The sequence below is a fragment of the Lactuca sativa genome, chromosome 3 (genome assembly GCF_002870075.4).
Source record: "Lactuca sativa cultivar Salinas chromosome 3, Lsat_Salinas_v11, whole genome shotgun sequence".
Taxonomy (NCBI): domain Eukaryota; kingdom Viridiplantae; phylum Streptophyta; class Magnoliopsida; order Asterales; family Asteraceae; genus Lactuca; species Lactuca sativa.
Window position 1 is genome coordinate 293012222 of NC_056625.2, and position 21895 is coordinate 293034116.

The window sequence follows — 21895 nt, forward strand, 5'->3', positions numbered from 1 at the left end:
TCTTATCATTAAGAGGATTGGTTAGAGTTGGTGATTTAGGAGGTGTGTTGACTCTTGGTGATGCATGATGCAGAATGTCCTCTTCGTCATCCTCCACATCATTTTCTGAACTTGAAGGGGAAGGAGTCTTTGAATTCTTCGCCATCTTATTAATCTTCTTTGGCTTAGATGAATCATCCTTTGCAGACTTTCGCTTCCTAGACTTGTCAGGTTTAGAGGAATCACCCTCGGTTGTGTCTTTCTTGGAAGAAGCCCTTTTTCCTCGATTCACAGGTTTGTCCACAACATCCAGAGCAACTTGCTGTTCATGAGTCAGTAACCTCGGTTCCTTGGGAGGAAGCTTACGGTACTCAGCCATGACATTACTTTCGGCTAATACACATCGGTACATCGTCTCAGGAATAGAACCAATGTGAGAGAATTTTGAGGCATCAGAGAAGATGATCTTCTTCGTGTGAAAAGTGGCCATAGATGAGACCATGGCATCCTTCATTACTGGAATTTGCAAAGAGTCAATTGCCCTGCATGTGATGAGTGTCAAGAATCTACCATAAGAAATTTCAAAGTGCCTCGTGGAAGTGTTGAGGCTTTGCACCACTTGAGACCAGATAATCGACCCATAGTCGAGATTAATCCCATTGTATAGACCGTATAGAATAGTCAGAAAACCCTTGTTGGTACCATCAGACCCAACACCCCTTTTTGCCAAACTCTAGATGAGAAGAGTAAGCAATCCATTCCATTGGGGGTGGCAGACATGATTTATTAGCCTTTGCGACGGTGGTAAGAACATCAATGTAGCCCATCTTGTAGAGCATCAAGAATAGTTGAGTAGTGGTGATGAAGTCAGGTGAGATGACAGACGAATCCACAACAAGCTATAACAGTGAACAAAATCTTCCTTTTGAAATCAAAGCCTTGTGAGAGAAGAATTGGAAGTAGATCCTCTCCTTGTTCTTGTCATAAGAAGTAGTAGAGTAGACCTGCGATAGGAGTGACATAGGGATGGATTCCACCTGTGTTAGGGAGAGAACTAGAGAAGAATACTTCAAGCATTCAACCACTTGTAACATGTATGGATCGTACAGAAAAGGGTTAAGATGAATGATCATATTCTAGTTTGGCTTGATCAGGAGCAATGAGGACGATGTAGTTTGATCTTGAACAGATGTGGAAGTCGCCATTGTTGAGTTAAGGAAGAAGATGAACAGTTTGCAAATCGCCTTATATTTTGAGAGAAGTTGTTGCTGGTAAAAGACAAATAATATTAGAAACCCTTTATATCGTTGCCAGGAGAGAGAAATAATCGTCAAGATAATGACGGGATCACTGAAACGTCGCCTGAAAAAACACAATGTGACAGGTTGGTTGCTCCTAGGTATACGTCAGCACGCGTGGGTTTTGGAACCATTCAAATTCACGCGCCTAAAAGCTTATCCACAATTCGTCGTTTGAAATTCAGCTTCGCTTCAAAAACGTAGGATAACCATTGTTGCTCAGTCAGAATGTTGGAACATCACATAGAATTTTCGTGCAATAGTGTGACAAATGATAAATAAATAAAGAAAAATATGTATAGGATGTGAGTGATGTCTATTTGAAGACATAAAGCAAATGATTCCGGGCAAGAATCGCTTCCTTCAAAGTCAAGAGAGACTTGAAGTGCTTGCGTGGTTTCCCGAGAAAATACGATCGAGTGCTTGTAAAGAAACATCGAAAGGCTTCTTTTATGTAATAGGCGAAGGGTGGCTTAACTTCAACCGAACGTCGATTCTTAACATAAGACCGAACGTTAAATGAAGTACTTGTGAGACCGATGTGGTCTGTTGAACAAGTAGGTTGGATATATTTTGCGGTAACAAAAGATGTCATTGAAATCTCAAAAACACAAACAAATTGGATCTTTGTGGAAAGAAATGCCTTGGTGTTAGACAATTTCATAAAAGACCACTAAAAAAAAATAAAATGAGATTTCATAGGTAACAAGTAAGATCTTGAACATAAAGATTCACCGTCAATTCATTGATGGTGTTGGATTTTGGGTTTCACTTAGCATGTGGTGTATGTATCTAAGATCATTAACACAGAGATTAGGTAACCATAAACCTCGGTGGTTAATGTCGAGAGTCTCAAGGGTTATAGTGGTGAACCGAAAGTAGATGGAGAAAGTAAGGAAGGTGGGTAAAGAACCGAAAGTACCTCTGCTATATAAATGTGACAAAGCAGAAAACTCTTAACTCATGTGAGAAGAGAAAGGTAGCTCTGACTTGAGTGGATTTTAACAACCTAATTGGGAAAAAACGATAGGTATTGATCGAATCATTAAGGCCCAACTCATAGTCGTAGAGGCTTCGGTCGACATGTAGCAGCATGCTTCTCGGGAATCTTAACTAGTTCAAATGAAAAGAATCATACCTGCCTTAGCTCCAAATTATGTTGCACTGAAGTATATGTGACCTAATTAAAAGAACAGGCATACATACACACCACACAAACAAACCAATCAAGCCAAACAAAAAAAACTTTTAGAAAAAAATAAAAACAAACCAAAAAAAATATTTTTGGATTTTTCGAAGTTTTCTAAAAAATAATAAAAACAGAAAAACAAACAAAAAGGTTAACACAAAACACTCTGAAAAGAACAAACAAAATGTACAACCGAAACCAAATTTTAAAAGAATGAAGCGAAATAAGCCGAGCGGTCGGTGCATTTCGGTTCCTTAAAATTTCGGAGCCGAAATAGACCGAGCGTTCAGTTCATTTCGGTTCCCGAAAATTATGGAGCCGAAATAGACCGAGCGTTCAGTTCATTTCGCTTCCGAAAATTATGGAGCCGAAATAGACCGAACGTTCACTTTATTTCGTTTGTTTAATTTTTAGAGAGAGATTTGAGGGTTCGGTACCAACTCTGCTTCCATCATTCCCAAACCTTGTAAAATTTTATTGAAGCTTGCTTCTGGTAAGGCTTTAGTGAAAATATCAGCCAATTGATCAGAGGACCGAATGAAATATACTTCCATGTTCCCATCTTCCACATGGTCCTTGATGAAATGGTATCTTAGTGAAATATGCTTTGTTTTTGAGTCTTGTACTGGATTGTGGCATATCCTTATCGCACTTTCTGAGTCACAATAGAGAGGTATTTTCTTCATACTAAGCCCATAGTCTCTTAGTTGGCTTAGTATCCATATCACTTGAGAGGTACAGGATGCTGCAGCTATATACTCAGCTTCGGCTATTGAAAGAGAAACACAAGTTTGCTTCTTGGACTGCCAGCTAACAAGTTTGTCGTCAAGGAATTCGCATCCACCAGTGGTGCTCTTTCGATCCAGACCACATCCATCAAGATCGGCGTCAGAAAAGGCTTGAACAAAAAATCCAGATCTTGCAGGGTACCAAAGACCGAGAGAAGAGGTTCGCTTCAGATAACGAAAAATGTTTTTCACAGCCACCATGTGAGGTTCTCTTGGATTTGCTTGAAACCTGGCACAATAACAAATAGAGAACATGATGTCTGGTCTACTAGCCATTAGATACGTAAGGGACCCTATCATTTGACGATAGAGTGTTACATCAACATCAAGTTTTTCCAAAGACGGTGTTAACTTTGTGCCAAACGCCATAGGAACCTTCACTTTCGAATCTCTCGTCATACCGAATTTTGCTAGCAAGTTCTTCGTGTAGGCCTCCTGGTTTATAAATATACCTTTTGGTTGCTGTCTAATATTTAAACCAAGGAAAAAATTAATCGAACCCATTGCACTCATTTCAAATTTAGTCTCCATCTGTTAAGCTAGGAGTCGTGGAGCCGAAGATGATGTCATCGACATAAATCTGAACTATCATAAGATGGTCGCCTTCTTTCTTTTGGAAGAAGGTTGGATCAACCGAACCTTGCTTAAATTTCAACATTTTCAGAAAGCGAGTTAAAGTTTCATACCAAGCCCTTGGTGCTTGCTGCAAACCATATACAACTTTATCCAACACATAGCAATGATCAGAGAATTTCTCATTTACGAACCCAGGTGGTGGCTCAACATACACCGTTTCTTCTAGTTCTCCATTCAAGAAAGCGCATTTTACATCTATTTGGAAAACTTCAAAGTTTTTATGAGCAGCATATGCTAGAAAAATTCTAACTGATTCCAACCTTGCTACAAGAAGCCCTTCGTGCAAATAATCCAAGAATTCCAAAATTGCCCTCGAGGAGTAAACCGCCATTTTCCAATTTTAGAGCTCACGGACATAAAAATACCAAGGCTTTGATGACTAAAAGACTCAAATCCATCAACAATCTTTTTAGAATTCATACCAAAGGGGAAAAATCCGTCAATTCCATTTTTATAAGGGTATTTCCAAAAATACCCTTGAAGGTTAATTCCAAGAAAAACAGGAATAACACCTTTAAAAACCACATCAAAGGTAAAAAAAACCAATGATAACCGGGATAAACCAGTTAGCAAGAATATTTTGGTAGAACCAAAACAAAAGAAGGAACCAAAAGTGGTTGTTTTTATAGAAACAAAGGAAACAACCAACCCATAGTGTAACGACCCAATTTTCACGCCTAAAAATTTCATTTAAAATAAGTGGTTTGTAAAACATTTGTAGTAAAACATCATCCGATCATATCATTTCATAAAGCATATCTCGTGTCTGTAAACCCAAAACATGAAAATAATAATAAAGTCAGAGTACAATCCCAGAACATCTCATAATGCGGAAATCCAATGTGTGTGTATGATGTGCCGCTACCGCACCAGCTCCTTCTCCTTCGCTGAAGAGGTACCTGAAACAAAAACTAAAAACTGTAAGCACGAAGCTTAGTGAGTCCCCCCATCGTACCACATACCATACAATCATATCACATACACACTGCCAGACATTTGTAGGGTGCCCGACCTACCCGGCACGACCATTCTGGGGTGCCGACCTACCCGTACGGCCATTCTAGGGTGCCGACCTACCTATGCGGCCATTTTGGGGTGCCGTCCTTCCCGTATCAAGCCATTCTGGGGCGCTGACCTACCCATGTCGAGCCATTCTGGGGTGCTGACTACCCTTCGGTCCTAACAATCGAACCTCGGGGACTATTTCACCCTCTACTACTACTATCAAATATAACATAACATAAACATATTATCAGACATATCTGGGGTGCCTGAGCTACCCTTTGGTCCTAACAACCGAACTCGGGGACTGGTCCCCTCCTACTAACTCTATCGCATATAACATAACAAGCCCGCATGCAAACATATCATCACATACTGTCAGACGTACCTGGGGTGTCTGACTACCCTTCGATCCTAACAACCGAACTCTACTACTATCACATACAACATATCATGCTAGCATATAACATATCAGGTAGTAACTAACCTAGATGATATCACAAAGACAATCATCTATCATAAGTCTCCTACTAGTGGGCCGACATTGTGGCCTTAGACCCACCACTACTGGAAGGTAACTCACCTCGTAGTAGCTGCTGAACTGTGCGGGAATCCTCTGACTGCTGCCGCTGCTGTTCCGGAAATCCTCCGGCTATAATTCCCACAAAACATTTAGTTAAAAACTGACATCTACTCTTAGGGTAAAATGACCATTTTACCCCTGACCAAGTCAAAGTCAAAGTCAACTTCTAGTTGACCTGACTCGCCGAGTTGGCTCGCCAACTCTCCGAGTCCCTATCCTTCCATTAGAACTCAAACCCGTCTCTACTCGTCGAGTTAGGCGATGACTCGACGAGTTTTCCTTCTAAATGAACATCGACTGAATCCTCATCCGACTCGCCGAGTTGTATGAACAACACATCGAGTTCATCATCAACTGATACTCAGGTCCTGTCCTTGACTCGCCGAGTTGTATGAACAACTCGTCAAGTTCATCTTCATCCTTAAGAAGATTGCCTTGGACTCCCCGGTTCTGTTCATGCACTCGCCGAGTCCCATGAGTTTCCAGAACATTGGGTCACCCCTTGGGACCCCCTTAAAACCTTTCCACACTCAACTAGGTCTTTATGACCCTTAACTGATATGGGACAGAACCTTGGACTCGCCGAGTTGGTCACAAACACTCACTAAATCTTCGTTTTCTGATGTACAACACTTGATCAAAATGTAGATCTATGCTTCTACAATCGATCTAGCATGTAAATTTACAAGCTTTACGTGCTTTCATGGGACTTTAAGTTCAAAAGGTCCTAAAATAAGCTTTCACAATGCATGGGGCCTTCATTGAGTGCAAAAGCTACTCCTTTCTGTCTTGTAACCCCTCAAAGGACCTAGATCTAAAACATCAACCTCAAACCATGCTTGCAATAATGGTTGGTGACCAAAATGGCCTAGAAAAGCCTAAAACTCCACAAAATGGGATCTATCAAAAGAGCAAGCAAGGTATAGACTTTATACCTTATGAAGTCAGCAAATGATGCTCAAAACCGAATCCTTCTAGCCTCCTCTTGATCCTTCAAGCTTTTCCTTCCTTCCTTGGATCCTAAAAGCACCAAAATCACTCCAAAAGCCTTAGATTGCTTCAATAACGGCTAGGGTTTGCTATGGAGGTCTTCTGGGACCAAATGGGACTAAGGAGGCCGAGTTAAGGTGTTTAAATAGGGTGCAAACCCTTGGATTAGGGTTTTTGTCAAAACAGGGTCTACTCGCTGAGTCTAGGACTCGACTCGCCGAGTCCACAATTTAAACTCCGCGCCTCATCCCGCTTCTACTCGGCGAGTTGGTCCTTCAACTCACCGAGTCCAAGACCAAATGCAAAATATTTAAAGATTTAATAAAAAGAACACGTACCAAGAACCAGGTGCTACAAATCTCCCCCATTTATTTTAGACTTCGTCCTCGAAGTCTGCTGCTCGATCCTAAAACAGCTCGGGGTAGTGCTCCATCATCTCATCCACCGGTTCCCAAGTCCACTCCGACCCCTTCCGATGCTGCCATTGCACCTTCACGAGTTCTACTCTTTTGTTCCTCAGATCCTTCGACTTTCGGTCAAGGATCGCTACAGGCCGCTCAATGTAATTCAGGCTGCCATCAACCTGAATGTCCTCCAAGGGTACCACTACTGAGTCGTCCACCAGGCACTTTCGCAGCTGAGAAACATGGAAAGTGTTGTGTATCTGACTGAGTTCGGCTGGCAAATCTAGCCTATATGCCACCTTGCCCACCCGGGCTATAACCATGAACGGTCCAATATATCTTGGGCCCAACTTGCCCCGCTTCCTGAATCGAATGACGCCTTTCCAAGGTGACACTTTCACGAGAACCATATCTCCGACCTGGAACTCCAGGTCGGATCGACGCTTATCGGTATAACTTTTCTGCCGACTCTGAGCAGTCTGAAGCCTGCTCCGGACATGCTGAATCTTCTCTGTCATCTTGAGCACTACTTCGGTGCTCCCCATGACTCTCTGGCCAACCTCTCCCCAGCATATCGGGGTCTTGCTCTTCCTCCCATACAACATCTCGAAAAGAGGACGGTCGATGCTCACATGATAGCTATTATTATACGAGAACTCCGCCAACGGAAGGTAGGTATCCCAACTACCTCCAAAGTCTAAAACACAAGCCCACAGCATGTCCTCCAGAGTCTGGATGGTCCGCTCGCTCTGGCCATCCGTCTGCGGGTGAAAGGCGGTGCTGAAGTGCAGACGAGTACCCAACTCGTCGTGGAATTTCTTCTAAAACTTGGATGTGAACCGCACATCCCTATCCGAAATCACCGAAACTGGCACTCTGTGCCGGGCCACCACCTCTCTGATATAGATATCGGCCAATTTCTCGGCCGAGATGCTCTCCTGAATCGGGATAAAGTGGGCGCTCTTGGTTAATCGATCCACGATGACCCATATCGAATCCACTCCCCGCGCAGTCCTGGGAAGCTTGGTGATAAAATCCATCGTAATATCCTCCCATTTCAACAGCGGGATATCCAACAACTACATCTTGCCGTGAGGTCTCTAATGCTCGGCCTTGACCTTCCTGCAGGTCAAGCACCGCTCCACGTACCATGCCACATCCCGCTTCATGCAGGGCCACTAATAGTCCAGAAGAAGATCCCTATACATCTTCGTCGCCCTAGGATGAATGGTGAATCAGGATTCGTGCGCCTCCTCCATCAAGATCTGGCGCACGCCTCCAAGGTATGGCACCCACACCCTGCGGTGTAATGTCAATAATCCCCTGCTGTCATAGTCGAATGATGAGTTATTCTTATTGTTATTTTATTATTACAACGTGTTTTCGATCCAACATAATATAATACTCTCGCTCAAACATAGAGAGTACATCAACATTACAATAATATAATACACTCTATTATATATAGAGAATACAATAAATGTATAGTAAGACAAGACCATCTACAAGAAGTATAACATTAGTTATTGTAATTATAGTTATAGTTCGGAGTTTAAAATATCCTAATATACAAAGGCAACACGCGAAGGGTCTTTGAGATTGTTAGCAACTTGGTGACACTAAAACATGCTTGATGACTCCATTATTGTATTCTTCTTCGGACAACCAAATCGAAAAAAGATGTTTGTAGAAATAAAAGGTGATAGAGTAAGTTAGGGAGAGTTAAAGACGAAGGAAATGGATATAGAGATGATGGTTCGATATTGTAAATTTGGTGGTCTGAAATAGGAAACAATGGTGAAGGAGGTAAATGAAGACGATCGGGTGGGGTGAGGTAAGCTCTTTTTCAAATTTATATCGTTAAAAGCTATAGATGAATTAAAGAAAAAAAGCATATTAAAGATTGTAAGATAGTTTATTTATATGGGCTAGGGACCAAAACGGTAAAGTTTAAAAACTACATAGATTATGGATATGATTTACCTATCATTTGAAAGGTGGGCCTAAACTTCAAATTTAACCAAATCACAGGGATCAATTCTGTAATTTAATCAATTTTAAATAGTATATTGTACAAAAATATAAAAACAAATTGTCAATGGACGAAATTTGTAGTTTACTCTCATCTCTACTCTCGTCGTTTCTTGCTCATCGTATTGAAACAGAGCCTTGGAGTACACAGAAATTTATAGAGGCGTGTTCCTGTTGATGTGCCACAAATCATTTTTTTCAAAAATCGATTGAAGTATAAACCCTAAACGGTTCACGAGGTAATTTCTTCTAATCAAAACCCTAATATGCTCGTCTTTCCTTTGATTTGTTACTTTTTGGTAATATTTGAATGAATCAGCGAAATATTATCGAGTTTTGGAATCATTTTGTTCTTTTGTTAGTTTCGTATTCATATTTTCCTACAAATTCAGTAGCTGAATGGATTAACCCTAATTTGTTTATTCTTTACTTTCTGGTAATATTCGAATGAATCATGAACATTGAAAAATAATCAAACTTTCGAATCTGTTTTTTATTCGTGTTTTATTTTAAATTCAGGAGCTGATTGTACTAGCCCTAATTCTAAAAATTACTCATAGAAGCTGCGATTTAACTTTTTTAGGAGTCTATCGGACTAATTTTGCAAGATTTTGAAGTTCAAAAAAAAGAACAAAATTGGTTTTTTGAAAGCTTTTGAGGAGGATTTGGATGATTACAACAAGATTTATTGATCCAAAATAAAATTATGAAGATGATGGTTGCCCCTTGTAATGAATTTATTTAAACAAAATCCAAGTTTGTCATTTGAAGAATTACATGGCCATGTAAATCTGTAACAAAGGGTAAAATGACCAATTTACCCTTCTGTTTGGAAATGATGTTGCATATAAAATGACTGTTTATTTGACATTATCTATTAAGTCAATTTTCAAATATTTTCTAAACTATATTGTTTAAATGCTTTCTTTCTTATACTTTTCAGATAAAATGGCATCTGTTCTACGCCCTCCATCCACAATGTCATCCTTAATTCTTCCAAAACTCCACTCTCCAAACCTTAAATTTCACAAACCCACAAACCACAAATTCACCTTCCCTCATTTACTCACAAAACACCGCACAATTTTCTGCACAAACACAAACGCAAACGCGACCCCATGGGACCCACCCCCAGTCACATTCGCCTCACAAGACGAGTTTCTACCGGGCCCCACTAACTTATTCGAAACCGTTGACTCAAGTCAAACCAAAACCACCGAACCCATAAAAACAAACACAAAAAACTCATACATTAGATGGCCGATGTGGATCGTGGGCCCCACAATTCTTCTAGCCACGGGAATCATCCCAACTCTTTGGTTACCAATTTCATCAATCTTTTTAGGCCCAAATATCGCGACTCTTTTAGCCCTAACTGGGCTCGACTGCATCTTCAACCTCGGTGCAACCCTTTTCCTTCTAATGGCCGACGCCTGCTCACGGCCCACGGGTCAAGACGCGGACCCGGGGCTTAGCCGGGCCCCACTCGGCTACCGGTTTTGGAACATGGTTGCAACCGTATCCGGTTTCGTCGTTCCACTATCCGTTTTCATCTTTTCCCAAAAGGGAATTTTAGAACCGCAAATTCCTTCGATTTCGTTCGCGATTGTTTTGGGGCCGTATCTTTTGCTTCTTGCGGTGCAAATGCTGACGGAGATGCTTACGTGGCATTGGGAATCGCCAGTGTGGCTTGTGACTCCGATAGTGTATGAAGGGTATAGGGTTTTGCAGTTGATGAGAGGGTTGAAGCTTGGAGGTGAGATTGGTGCACCCGGGTGGACGGTTGATATGGTTAGGGTTTTGGTTTGTTGGTGGGTGTTGGTTCTTGGGGTGCAAATCATGCGTGTGGCGTGGTATGCGGGGTTTACAGCGCACCTTCGTAAAGATGAGTCATCGAAGGGTATCGATGTGGATGCGGAAAGTTCTTCGTGAAATTATCGAAAGTTTTATATTTTTTGCTATATGGTTTTTGACTTTTGTGTATAAAATTATTGAAATCCAACAATAAGTTATAGATTTTAGTAGAATATGCAACTTTATCAAAAGAAAAGTGTTACGTGAAGGAATAGCAATGCACTTTTATTTATTTGTGTAATACATATTGTTGTCGTATTTTGTTTGTTACACTTAACCTATAGGAAATTGTGAAAAATGGCGACTTCGTATTATTGTTTTGTTTTTGTATAAAATTCAACAATTGGCGTTAGATTTGAAAAGATTTTAGCAACAACATGCAACTATATTAAAAGAAAAGGGATGAATGTAAGAAATAGCAATGTACTTTTGCTTATTTGTGTATTGTATTTTAGTTTTCCTTATGAAGAAATTATAGTTTGAATATTTTTTTAAATTTAAGAGTGAAAATTGTTATGTATTTGAATAATATTTGTATTAGTAGGTTGATTTTCAAAGTAGCATGTATAAACAAATCAATCATAGTATGTTGCTATTTATACATGTATTATAGCATCTTATTTTTAATTCTTTCCGTCATATCATTATATTTTGAAAAAATTTTATTAAGAAAATGTATTTTATAAATATCCATTCAATTATATGAATGAAAATTGTTTTGTATTTACATGATATTGTTATATTTGGGTAAATCTATAAGTAAAATGATTTTGTAAAAACAAATGAAAGCATCATGCTGTTGTAATCAAATTGATCGAAGTACATTATTAGCTATGAGTTTCTTTTTAAAAGATATTTTATCATCGTCATAGTGTAAACAAATCGATCAAAGTACATTATTTAGTATCAGTGTACAGGTTTGTTTATGCAACGTTTCACCATTTGTGTACTTTGATGCAACAAACTAAACAAGAACACACAATGGATCCATTCATTTGATTTCGTTTTTTATTAACAAGTCAAACAAGAACACATAATGGACCTATTCATTTCATTTCGTTTTTTATTCTTTTTTTTTTTTTGAAATGGCCAATATTATAAAAACACCCAAATAGTAAGAAACTATGGGGGAAAATTTAGCGGTTACATATTACATATATAAAGAAAATTAAGTCTAAGACGAAAAAAAGACAAGAGAGTCACTCTTCCCAGTTACAAAAACCACCTTTACCTCTACATTTTACCTATAAATAAACTAAAGCTTTGATATTGTCCACCACACCATTTGGAGTGATGAATTTTGCTTGGAATATCCGATCATTTCTAGCTTTCCATATACTCCACAGCATCCCGTAGCAAATGGCTATTAAACGTTCCCTTTTCTTAGGGCATCTCCCCCAGTTGGCTGCAAAAGAAGTAATCTCTTCTACATTATGGAAATCGATCTAATCTATTCCGCACCAGTTAAGTATGGACTTCGTGACTGACTTCGCATAAGGACATTCCACCAAAATATGATTTGCATATTCAATTTCACCAATACATGAGCTACAATTATAAGTGTCGAGAGTAACCCCATGATAGGAGAGGGCTACAGCTGACGGTATTTTTCCCCATCACAGCACGCCATATGAATGTAGTTACTTTAATTGGAATGAGTTTACACCAACTTATTTGAAAATGTACATTTGCGTTGAAGCCCTGATCAATCTTTTTCGTGAGGAGGTCCACCCTATATTTTCCATCCGCCGATAGTAAACATGACAGCTGATCGACCCCAGGTTGTAATCGTATCGAATCCATGTCGTTGACTAGACGTTCTAGTTCAGAGGAGCAACCAGCAACAATAGGACATGATCTCCAATTCCACATGTTCCCGCCTTTGTTTTTTCTCTCTGAAACCTTACATGACTTTTTTTTTTTTAAGTTCATATAATCTGGGGTATTTTGTTTTCATGTTTACACCACCAGCAGCCCACGGGTCATGCCAAAATAGAGTATTATCCCCAGATTTGACAATTTGCATGAAGATATCATTATAACTAAGTCCCAGTGCATCAATATCCCTTTCCAACAATATTCTTCCAAACTCCGGTTATTTTTTTTATTTTTTTTTTTGCTAAGTATTCAACAGGTTTATTTCCTAGGTTATGAAGTCCTACAATGACTCTGGCCCATAGTGAAGAGGGTTCAAATTTAAGTATTCACCACCATTTAACAATGAGAGCAACATTCAGTGTCCAAATTCCTCCGACTCCCAAGACACCAAGTTCCTCCCATAGTGAAGAGGGTTCAAATTTAAGTATTCACCACCATTTAACAATGAGAGCAACATTCAGTGTCCAAATTCCTCCGACTCCCAAGACACCAAGTTCCTTAAGAGCGATAACATTCTCCCATGAAACCCAATTAATTTTATATTTTTCTTCATGACCCCCCATAAAAATTTCCTTCTTATCTTCTCCAGTTTTTCAATTACTCCGATATCATTTCATTACCTAAACAATGAAGACCATTAAAAAGGTGTGCACATATTATAGTGACACAATTCATTTATTTCTAAACTAAAAGCTTAAACCTTAAAACAATCCCAAGGAAATTTCTTCTAATTAAAACGTGAACGTGTTTTCTTACTTTTCATTTGTTACTTTCTATAATATTTTGACGAATCAAGGAAATAAATTTTGTTTTCGAATTATTTTGTTCTTTTGTTTGTTTCTAATTTTATGTTTTGATCCAAAATCTGTTTAACTACCAACTTGTTTATCTTACAAAACCTAGTTTTTCAGCTAATAATTTTTTTTATGTATCCAAAAATAATTTTTTTAGAATTTTAATATCTATAAAGTCATCTCATCTATAAAAGTTATTCTAAATATATCAATTCTTTTTATGTATCTAAAAATATTTTTTTTTTTCGAATTTTAATATCTATAAAGTTATCCAAACTATAAAAGTTATTCTAAATATATCGTTGTTAATTATTATAGCACTTTACATGTTAATCCTCAAATACGCTTATTTTTTTTTTATATATAGACTTTATAACATAACTAGTTTATAACCTGTGGAAACCACGGTTATAAAATTAATTGAAATTTTATAGTAAAACCTCAAAATTAATAATTAATTATTTTTAAATAAATTATTAAGTACAATATATTTTTATTAGTTTTGTGAAATTATAATCGTTAATTCAAATAAATATATATAACTAATTTTTAATATATATTAGACAGTTTTTATTTGTGAATTAATGAAAACAATAATATAAAATTTAAAATTTAAAATGGAGAATAAATAGATTGACAAATAACATCACATTAATTAGAAGGTCTAATAAATTTAAAATGAAGAACTAATAAGATGACAAGTGACATCATATTAATTAAGAGGTCTAATATAGTGACAAATGACAAAATGACTACTCTTTTATTAGTATAGGGATTTTTACAATTTTTTAAAATCGTTCATCACAAAAGAATAAGATAAAGTATATATATATATATATATATATATATATATATATATATATATATATATATATATATATATATATATATATATATATATATATATATATATATATATGGAAAAGTTCAATAGAGAACCATAATTATGGGTTCTTCAAGGAACCAAATCTTTTTTTCAATTTCTAGAGCTTATTCTTTATCGAAAAAAAAATCTAAAAATATCTAAATTCATATATTAACATTGTGAATGTGAAAAATATTTTTCGGATTCACCGTGTGAATCCGGATTCACGTTGTGAATTTTCGAAGATTCACTTTGTGAATTTGACGTAAAAAAAAAATCGAATTTTATATCATTGGAAAAAAGATAAAAAGTTATGAATTTTCTGTATTTTTAGTTTTTTTTTGATAAAAAATAAGTTCTACAAGTTGAAAAAAAAATTGGTTCCTTGGTTAATTATGGTTCTCTATTGGTTCCTTGGTTAACTATGGTTATATATATATATATATATATATATATATATATATATATATATATATATATATATATATATATATATATATACACACACACACTTTATCTTATTCTTTTGTGATGATATTTGAGGCGGTGGTTAAATGTTAACTTAGATTTTAAGACTGATGTAATAGCCCAAATTTTTACAGAAAATTTCAACTTTTAATTTTATAAATATCAGTGACAAGATGTCCAAAAATCACATTACATATTCGTATCATTATAAAATCCAGAGTACGAAAACTAAATATGAAAACACTGGGGGAATGCATGCCACACCATCAAGTCGGGCCCTTGCCCTTATCAGAAGAACTACCTGAAACATACAATAAAATTGTAAGCACAAGCTTAGTAAGTTTCCCAAAACACCCGAATCATATAATCACATAATGTCATGCATACACATAAACACATATAAGTTTGCCATAGACTCCCTCCATGGTATTCATTGGAACGCCATGGGTTACCCCCATGGTCTTATATCCGTGAGTTATGGGCTCCTCCCATGGTTTGCCAAATGTCATGGGTTCCTCCCATGGTCTACACATATATATCCAATAACAAACAATTATATATTCATATACAAATCATTTCGTAACCATTAATAGGCCGGACTTGGTGCCTTCGACCCATGAGTGTGGTGAGAAAACTCACCTCAAATACCAAACAATAGCTGACTAGGTCCCGGCTCCGAATATCAGCTCCACTCAAACCCTAAACACAAACAATTCCTTAAATACAACCCAAAATCCCCTAACACCCCTTAAAAGTCAAACTTGGTCAATGACTAAAGTCAAAGGTCAAAGTCAACGGTCCGAGTTGACCCAACTCGCCGAGTTGTCCTTCAACTCGTCGAGTTTCTTCGTTAACTGTACAGATCGGGAAAACCCTCATCGACACGCCGATTTCACTAATGAACTCGTTGAGTTAGCCAGAAATCCAACAACTTAATGCATTGATCTGTTTCCGTCGAATCAAGGAAAACTAATACTCAGATCTCCTTCAAAATGATGTATAGAAGGGTAAAATTTCCAACTTTACCTTTAGAAACCACCACAATGAGCCCAAACCTGAACCCTAGTCTCAAAAGAGTGAGACTTAACCCTTTAAGCTCTTAAACCCTCAAAACCTAGTCCCAAAACACATATCTAGCATCACAAGGCTACTGGTCTAAGGGATCTGTTAATGTTATCGTATGCGACCACGTTAAATCTGACGGAAAGCACTGACGGGACGTTATCTCGCTAGGGCCTTGGCCGAGTCTCAGTCTTAGCCACGACAGGCCAGCTCCAGGATGATAACTCACTTTCTCCCACGAGGAAGAATATTCCTCGTGATCCTCTCATTCTCTCATGACCAATCAGGTCATGACAAAGAGCCTGATGATGCCCAGAACTGACGTCACCTGGTTGTTAGACGGTGTTAACATACTTCACCCAGTAGGAAAGTGCCATGTCTCACTCCCACATGGGGAGAGTCACCCCATTTGTTTAGCAACAAACACAAAAGGATCCCTTCCTGCCCAAGGAAATGGATCATCTTCTTCCCTACCCATTTTTACCTAGATCTCTCTTAGAAATAAAGCTAACTTGATCGTCAGAGTGATGTCCCGGGAGAACCCCCGGTCGTCCTTTAATGATTCATCTGTGTTGTTTTCTCAGGTAAACCTCCAAGACCAACTCGTCAATAAACGACCAATTCCTTGGAGTGCTTGTCACAACACATGCATTACATTTCAAATGCATAATATGATAGAATAAATGTCTATTTTATAATATAGTATGATGATATGATGTTTTCTTACACTTTTGGTACTCATAAACAGTACTTAGTGGTTTATGCAGTAAATTTTATGGGAGTTCCCTCCTACAACCAAGTTGAATGGTACGGTTTAATGCAAAAAAATAATAACGTATTTTACTATTGTGTTGTTTATATGATCATACTTTAAGTTTTTCTTATAATCCAAAAAGTTTAGTGTGTGTATATATATATATATATATATATATATATATATATATATATATATATATATATATATATATATATATTATTTTTCATTACAACTTCAACTACAATAGAATGTGAAATGTACAATCAAATGTTTGCAACAAATAGCAACCAACTTTTACTTTCGTGCAAGGATGTCAAGATCGGGATTTTACGTAGGATTGTTTTGGGTTTGCAAGATCGAGATCGGGATCCTAAGATCCCACAAAATAAAACATAATTTTAATTTATAATTTTAAAACATGAAAAATATTTCAAACATTCAAATTTTCGTTCAAAGTAATAAAAACTTCAAAATATTAATCATAAGTCACGACACAAAATGATAAACGTTAAAACTGGTAAAGGGTAAAATACATAAAGTGGTAAAAAATTACATTTGTTAAAAAAACAAAATCAAGGTAAGGTAGGATCGGATCAGATCCCTATCCTACGATCCTACATATTATCATACGATCCTACCTACGATCCGACTCCTTTTTCATACCTAAGATCAGGATCACGATTTTGACAATCATGCTTTCATGTATCATGACATTCTACTTTTGTACTACCATTTACTTTCATGTATTATGCCATTTTACTTTTATATTGTACTCTCCTATAAAAGTATTGCACTTGTAATTGTTTTTTAGTATTAATCTTCGACAAATGTACATGATTATATAATTTTACTTTCATCTTTTTTTATCTTATAAAGACATCATATTTTAAAAAATTAACCGAATTTCTCTCAACCTATATTCAAGGAAATACGCAATTTATCTGTTGTGGGTGTGCGTTTATCTCGACCCTCGAACATACCATAGCATATATATATATATATATATATATATATATATATATATATATATATATATATATATATATATATATATATATATATATATATATATATATATATATATATATATATATTAAAAAAATAGAGATCTTGAGATTCAACATCAGTCACATATTTCACGTGTGCCGTTCTAACCTTCCAGTGTACCGGCGCGACAAACCTATTATAATCATAAATGATTATATAGCGCCGTTCACTCCTTTTTCCCCACCACCACCACTACCACCATCTCTGAAACCAGCCGACTCCACCACTGCCACCTCCGTTATATATATATATATATATATATATATATATATATATATATATATATATATATATATATATATATATATATATATATATATATATATATATAATGCTAATCGTTTTCTTCATTTTTTGTAGTGTGGCAAATGATTTTGTTGACTATAACGCTCCACAGCACACCCCAAAGGAAAAAGGAAGACGAGGCCACAAATTAAAAGGTGATCACATAATTACTTTAAGATGAGCGATTATCGAATAAAAAGGATTATAATATTTAAAAGTTGCTCATTGAATAAGACTTGAAGTTTAATATCAAACACTTAAATTTTACAACAGACGTAGCTAAAAAACTAGCTCTATACGTGTATTTGTTTCACATGAAATCAACGTTTTGCATAGTCTTTAACTAGCTCTATAAACATGTTAAAAGGAAAATGTAATAAAAATTCCAAAAATTGTTTTAAATGATAACCACATGATCTTTAACTCACATTAGGTGTCATGAAATATTTATAACTCAGTACATATTATTAAAAGTTAATCATTAAGAGAATACAATCACAAATATTATATGTAGGTTACGTGTGAATATATATCAGAAGACATTTCATTGTTCGACCTATTAACAACTTATATTAATTATTAGTTAATTTTAGATTGCAATAAATTATTAGATATCATAATTTATCTAAATATAAAAATATAAGTATATATATAGTTGATAAGTAGTTTTGGAATTTTGGTATACTGAGTTGTGAACCGGAAACAAAACCAGCTGAACCGGGATATAATTGCAGCCTCAGCTGATCAAAAAAACAAACCTTTCTTTCTCTCTCTCTCTCTCTCTCTCTCTCTCTCTCTCTCTCTCTCTCTCTCTCTCTCTCTCTCTCTCCTACACACACACACAAGAACACAAACGCACACAATTCGAAAACGAGATCTCTCTCTCTTTCTCTCTCTCTCTCTCTGGATTCTCCGACGTCGGTAACGGGATATACTTTCTCCTGTTGACTGCCGGCGAAAGTTTTCTCTGCTCCTATTTTTCCGGCAACGGTTTGTTTAGTGGTTGAATTTGGCAAAAAGAGGAGAAGAAATGAGTACAGGAGAACTTCTCAGCGTCGAGCCTCAGGAGCTTGAGTTTCCTTGTAATTATACGATTCTAGTACTCTTTTACTTAGTTTATTACGCGATTCCGCTTCTCGTTTGCAGATCTATTGCTATTTTCTCCCACGAAATTCCTAATTCTGTGAATATGGTTTTCACTTTCTTAGTTGAATTGAAGAAGCAGATCTCCTGTTCCATGCAATTGACGAACAAGACGAATAATCATGTGGCGTTTAAGGTACTGTTATCGTTATCAGTTTCAGTAGTATTTTGATTTAGTTATCAACAAAAAAATTCTTTGATTTTCTGTTTTGAGGTAAGAAGTATATGATGTTGAGACGTATAAGCTTATTCGCTTTCGAATTTATCACTAGAATTAAGTTGTTATGGTTATACAATTATCATTTTGTGTCTAATTAGGTTTCTTTTCGATTTAAAATAACCACAACAATAGTAATCAATTTACATGTTTTTAGGCATCTATATGTTTGAACAAACAGAGGATCATAAGATCACAAACTACTTCTTGATGTTACATTGGAGTTGAAACTATTCTGATATTCATAAAGTAGTAAACTATCAATGTTATGTTCTTAGTTTTCTTTCTTTGATGAAATTTCAGGTGAAAACTACGAATCCAAAGAAGTATTGTGTTCGTCCAAACACTGGAGTTGTTTTGCCTTACGCTTCTTGTGATGTCATAGGTTTCCCTCTACCCTTTTACTTTACATATAAAATCCTTTCTTTCCATTTGCTTACATAATTATCAAACTGACATTGATATGTTTATAGTGACAATGCAAGCTCAAAAGGAGGCTCCTCCTGACATGCAATGTAAGGACAAGTTTTTACTTCAGAGTGCAGTTGCAACTCCTGGAATTTCCCCGAAAGATATTACTCCAGAATTGGTAATTATGTAACTTAATCAGATTCTGTTCTTCAAACTATTATTGACTCCATGAATGGAATTGAAAGTTTTTTTTTTACATTTATTTTGCAACAGTTTAGCAAGGATTCTGGGAATCAAGTGGAGGAATGCAAATTGAAAGTTAATTATGTTTCTCCTCATCAACCACCATCACCAGTTAGAGAAGGATCAGAGGAAGGTTCCTCTCCAAGAGCTTCAATATCAGATAATGTCACTGTAAACACAAATGACTCTTCTTCTGTGAGTTTTTTAATTTTTAATTGGTTTTTCGTGTTTTAGGTTATGTTTGGTTAATTGGTATCATGGAATCAGTGAATTTACATTTTTAACCTTTTTATGTAATTGACATACAAATGTATCAACTTTTTGTAGGTCCCACGAGGATTTGCTGAATCTAATGAGAAATTATCAGAGGTTATTTTCTGAGCTACTTTGCTATTCAAATTTCTGCTTCAAATATATTTTTATTTCAGTGTTTGTGTATTTTAATGATTTTATATTTTGTTTGCAGACAAGATCCCTTATATCTAGGCTGACTGAAGAGAAGAATTCTGCAGTTCAACAAAAGAACAAGATTCACCAAGAACTGGTATGTCACTTTACTTGGATTAAATTAAGCTTCAACAACTTTTTTTTTTTTTTTTTTTTTTTTTTTTTTTTAGTTTCATGAATATTCGATTTATTAAAATGAAAAATAGGTTGCTAATAAAATAACAATCCGATTTTCTACAATTAAGGCTGTGTTTGGCGCATCACAATCTATTTTTCGAGCTTTTTTTAGCTACTTAGACTAGCTTTTTAGGGGCGGGCTTTTTAATTTTTTTTTCCAAATATACCCCTTAATTAATTATAGAAACACATTCGTTTAAATGTTCTTTTTCTGTCATTTTATATCTTTCAACTAGCTTTTTCAGCTAGTTTTAGCAAAAATCATTTAACAGCCGACTTTTCAGCTATCAGCTAGTATGACAAACATAGCCTTAGATTAGCTTTTCACGAGCCTTTTTGAAAATTTCCAAATATACCCTTAATTAATTATAAAAAACATATTATTCTAAATAGTAAATACCTATTTATGTGATTTAATATCTTTCAACTAGCTTATCAGATAGTTTTACCAAACATCATTTTTTTATCAATTAGTTTTTTAACTACCGGCTAGTTTTTCAGTTATCAGTTAGCTTTTCAATTAGTCCACTGAAAAATATGCTGATAACTTTTAAACCTTTGGTCTGATTCCTTTTACTTTTTTTTTTCTTAAATTGGCTAATTGTCAATAAATATAACTCACATAAACTAGTTAAAATTACCTCAACTAATATTTTATTATTATTTAAACTTTTTTTTTTTGAAGGAAATGTTGAGGCGTCAAGGCAACAAAACAAGTGGTGGTGGTGTGTCACTAATAACCGTTCTTTTTATCGGTTTGTTGGGGATTATTTTGGGATATTATTTGAAGTAAATATTTTTATTTGATCAATGGAAGACGGATAAAAAAGACGAGTGGACAAAGGCTGTGTTATTGTGATATTCAAAGACAAATGTTTTTTTTTTTTTCTTTTTAATTTTCATATGTTGTGTAATTTCCCTAACAAAGCTCTTAAATCGAGCATCCATTGCGTGTGGTTTATCTTTGTTATTGTCTTTTCAATGGTTTAATTAGTGTTTGTTTGAACCGGAATTGGAACTTAAATTAATGTGCCAAACTGTAATAATTTGTCCCATCTAAAAAAAGACGTCAATGTTTTTGATTATTGAAAATAACCTTAGAAAACGTCGTAGGTATGTATGTATAGGGTGAGGTTCAATAAAGAACCATAATTAACCAAGGAACCAATTTTTTTTTCAATTTTTAGAACTTATTTTTTATCAAAATTATATGTATGTATAGGTATGTATGTATAAGGTGAGGTTCAATAGAGAACCATAATTAACCAAGGAACCAATCTTTTTTTCAATTTTTAGAACTTATTTTTTATCAAAAAAACAGAAATTCATAACTTTTTATCCTTTTTC

At 35.8% G+C, this 21895-nt stretch overlaps 2 protein-coding genes across 3 annotated transcripts; both read left to right on the top strand.

The window, feature by feature from the left end:
• The first annotated feature begins 8971 nt into the window (after positions 1 to 8971).
• On the top strand, positions 8972 to 11012 carry LOC111907733 (uncharacterized). Its single transcript, XM_023903539.2, has 2 exons — positions 8972 to 9139; positions 9844 to 11012. The coding sequence occupies exon 2, from the start codon at positions 9849 to 9851 to the stop codon at positions 10830 to 10832; it is 984 nt and encodes a 327-aa protein (XP_023759307.1). The 5' UTR covers positions 8972 to 9139; positions 9844 to 9848; the 3' UTR covers positions 10833 to 11012.
• Positions 11013 to 18590: 7578 nt separating this feature from the next.
• LOC111907734 (vesicle-associated protein 1-1) lies at positions 18591 to 21513 on the top strand. Of its 2 annotated transcripts, none has more exons than XM_023903540.3 (8): positions 18591 to 18992; positions 19119 to 19189; positions 19574 to 19655; positions 19744 to 19859; positions 19955 to 20119; positions 20252 to 20293; positions 20391 to 20468; positions 21234 to 21513. In XM_023903540.3, exons 1-8 carry the CDS (start codon positions 18941 to 18943, stop codon positions 21339 to 21341), a joined length of 714 nt encoding a protein of 237 aa, XP_023759308.1. In that variant the 5' UTR covers positions 18591 to 18940; the 3' UTR covers positions 21342 to 21513. The 2 variants fall into 2 exon arrangements, with proteins under 2 accessions (XP_023759308.1, XP_023759309.1); XM_023903541.3 differs by having other exon boundaries at positions 19955 to 20095.
• Positions 21514 to 21895: the final 382 nt, after the last annotated feature.

What these genes read in the sequence shown, in the direction of transcription:
- LOC111907733 (XM_023903539.2), top strand. Translation starts at nt 9,849, where the DNA reads ATGGCATCTGTTCTACGCCCTCCATCCACAATGTCATCCTTAATTCTT.
- LOC111907734 (XM_023903540.3), top strand. Translation starts at nt 18,941, where the DNA reads ATGAGTACAGGAGAACTTCTCAGCGTCGAGCCTCAGGAGCTTGAGTTT. An exon ending in CTAATGAGAAATTATCAGAG is followed by an intron (nt 20,294 to 20,390) that starts GTTATTTTCTGA and finishes TTTTGTTTGCAG; the next exon opens with ACAAGATCCCTTATATCTAG. An exon ending in ACAAGATTCACCAAGAACTG is followed by an intron (nt 20,469 to 21,233) that starts GTATGTCACTTT and finishes TTTTTTTTGAAG; the next exon opens with GAAATGTTGAGGCGTCAAGG.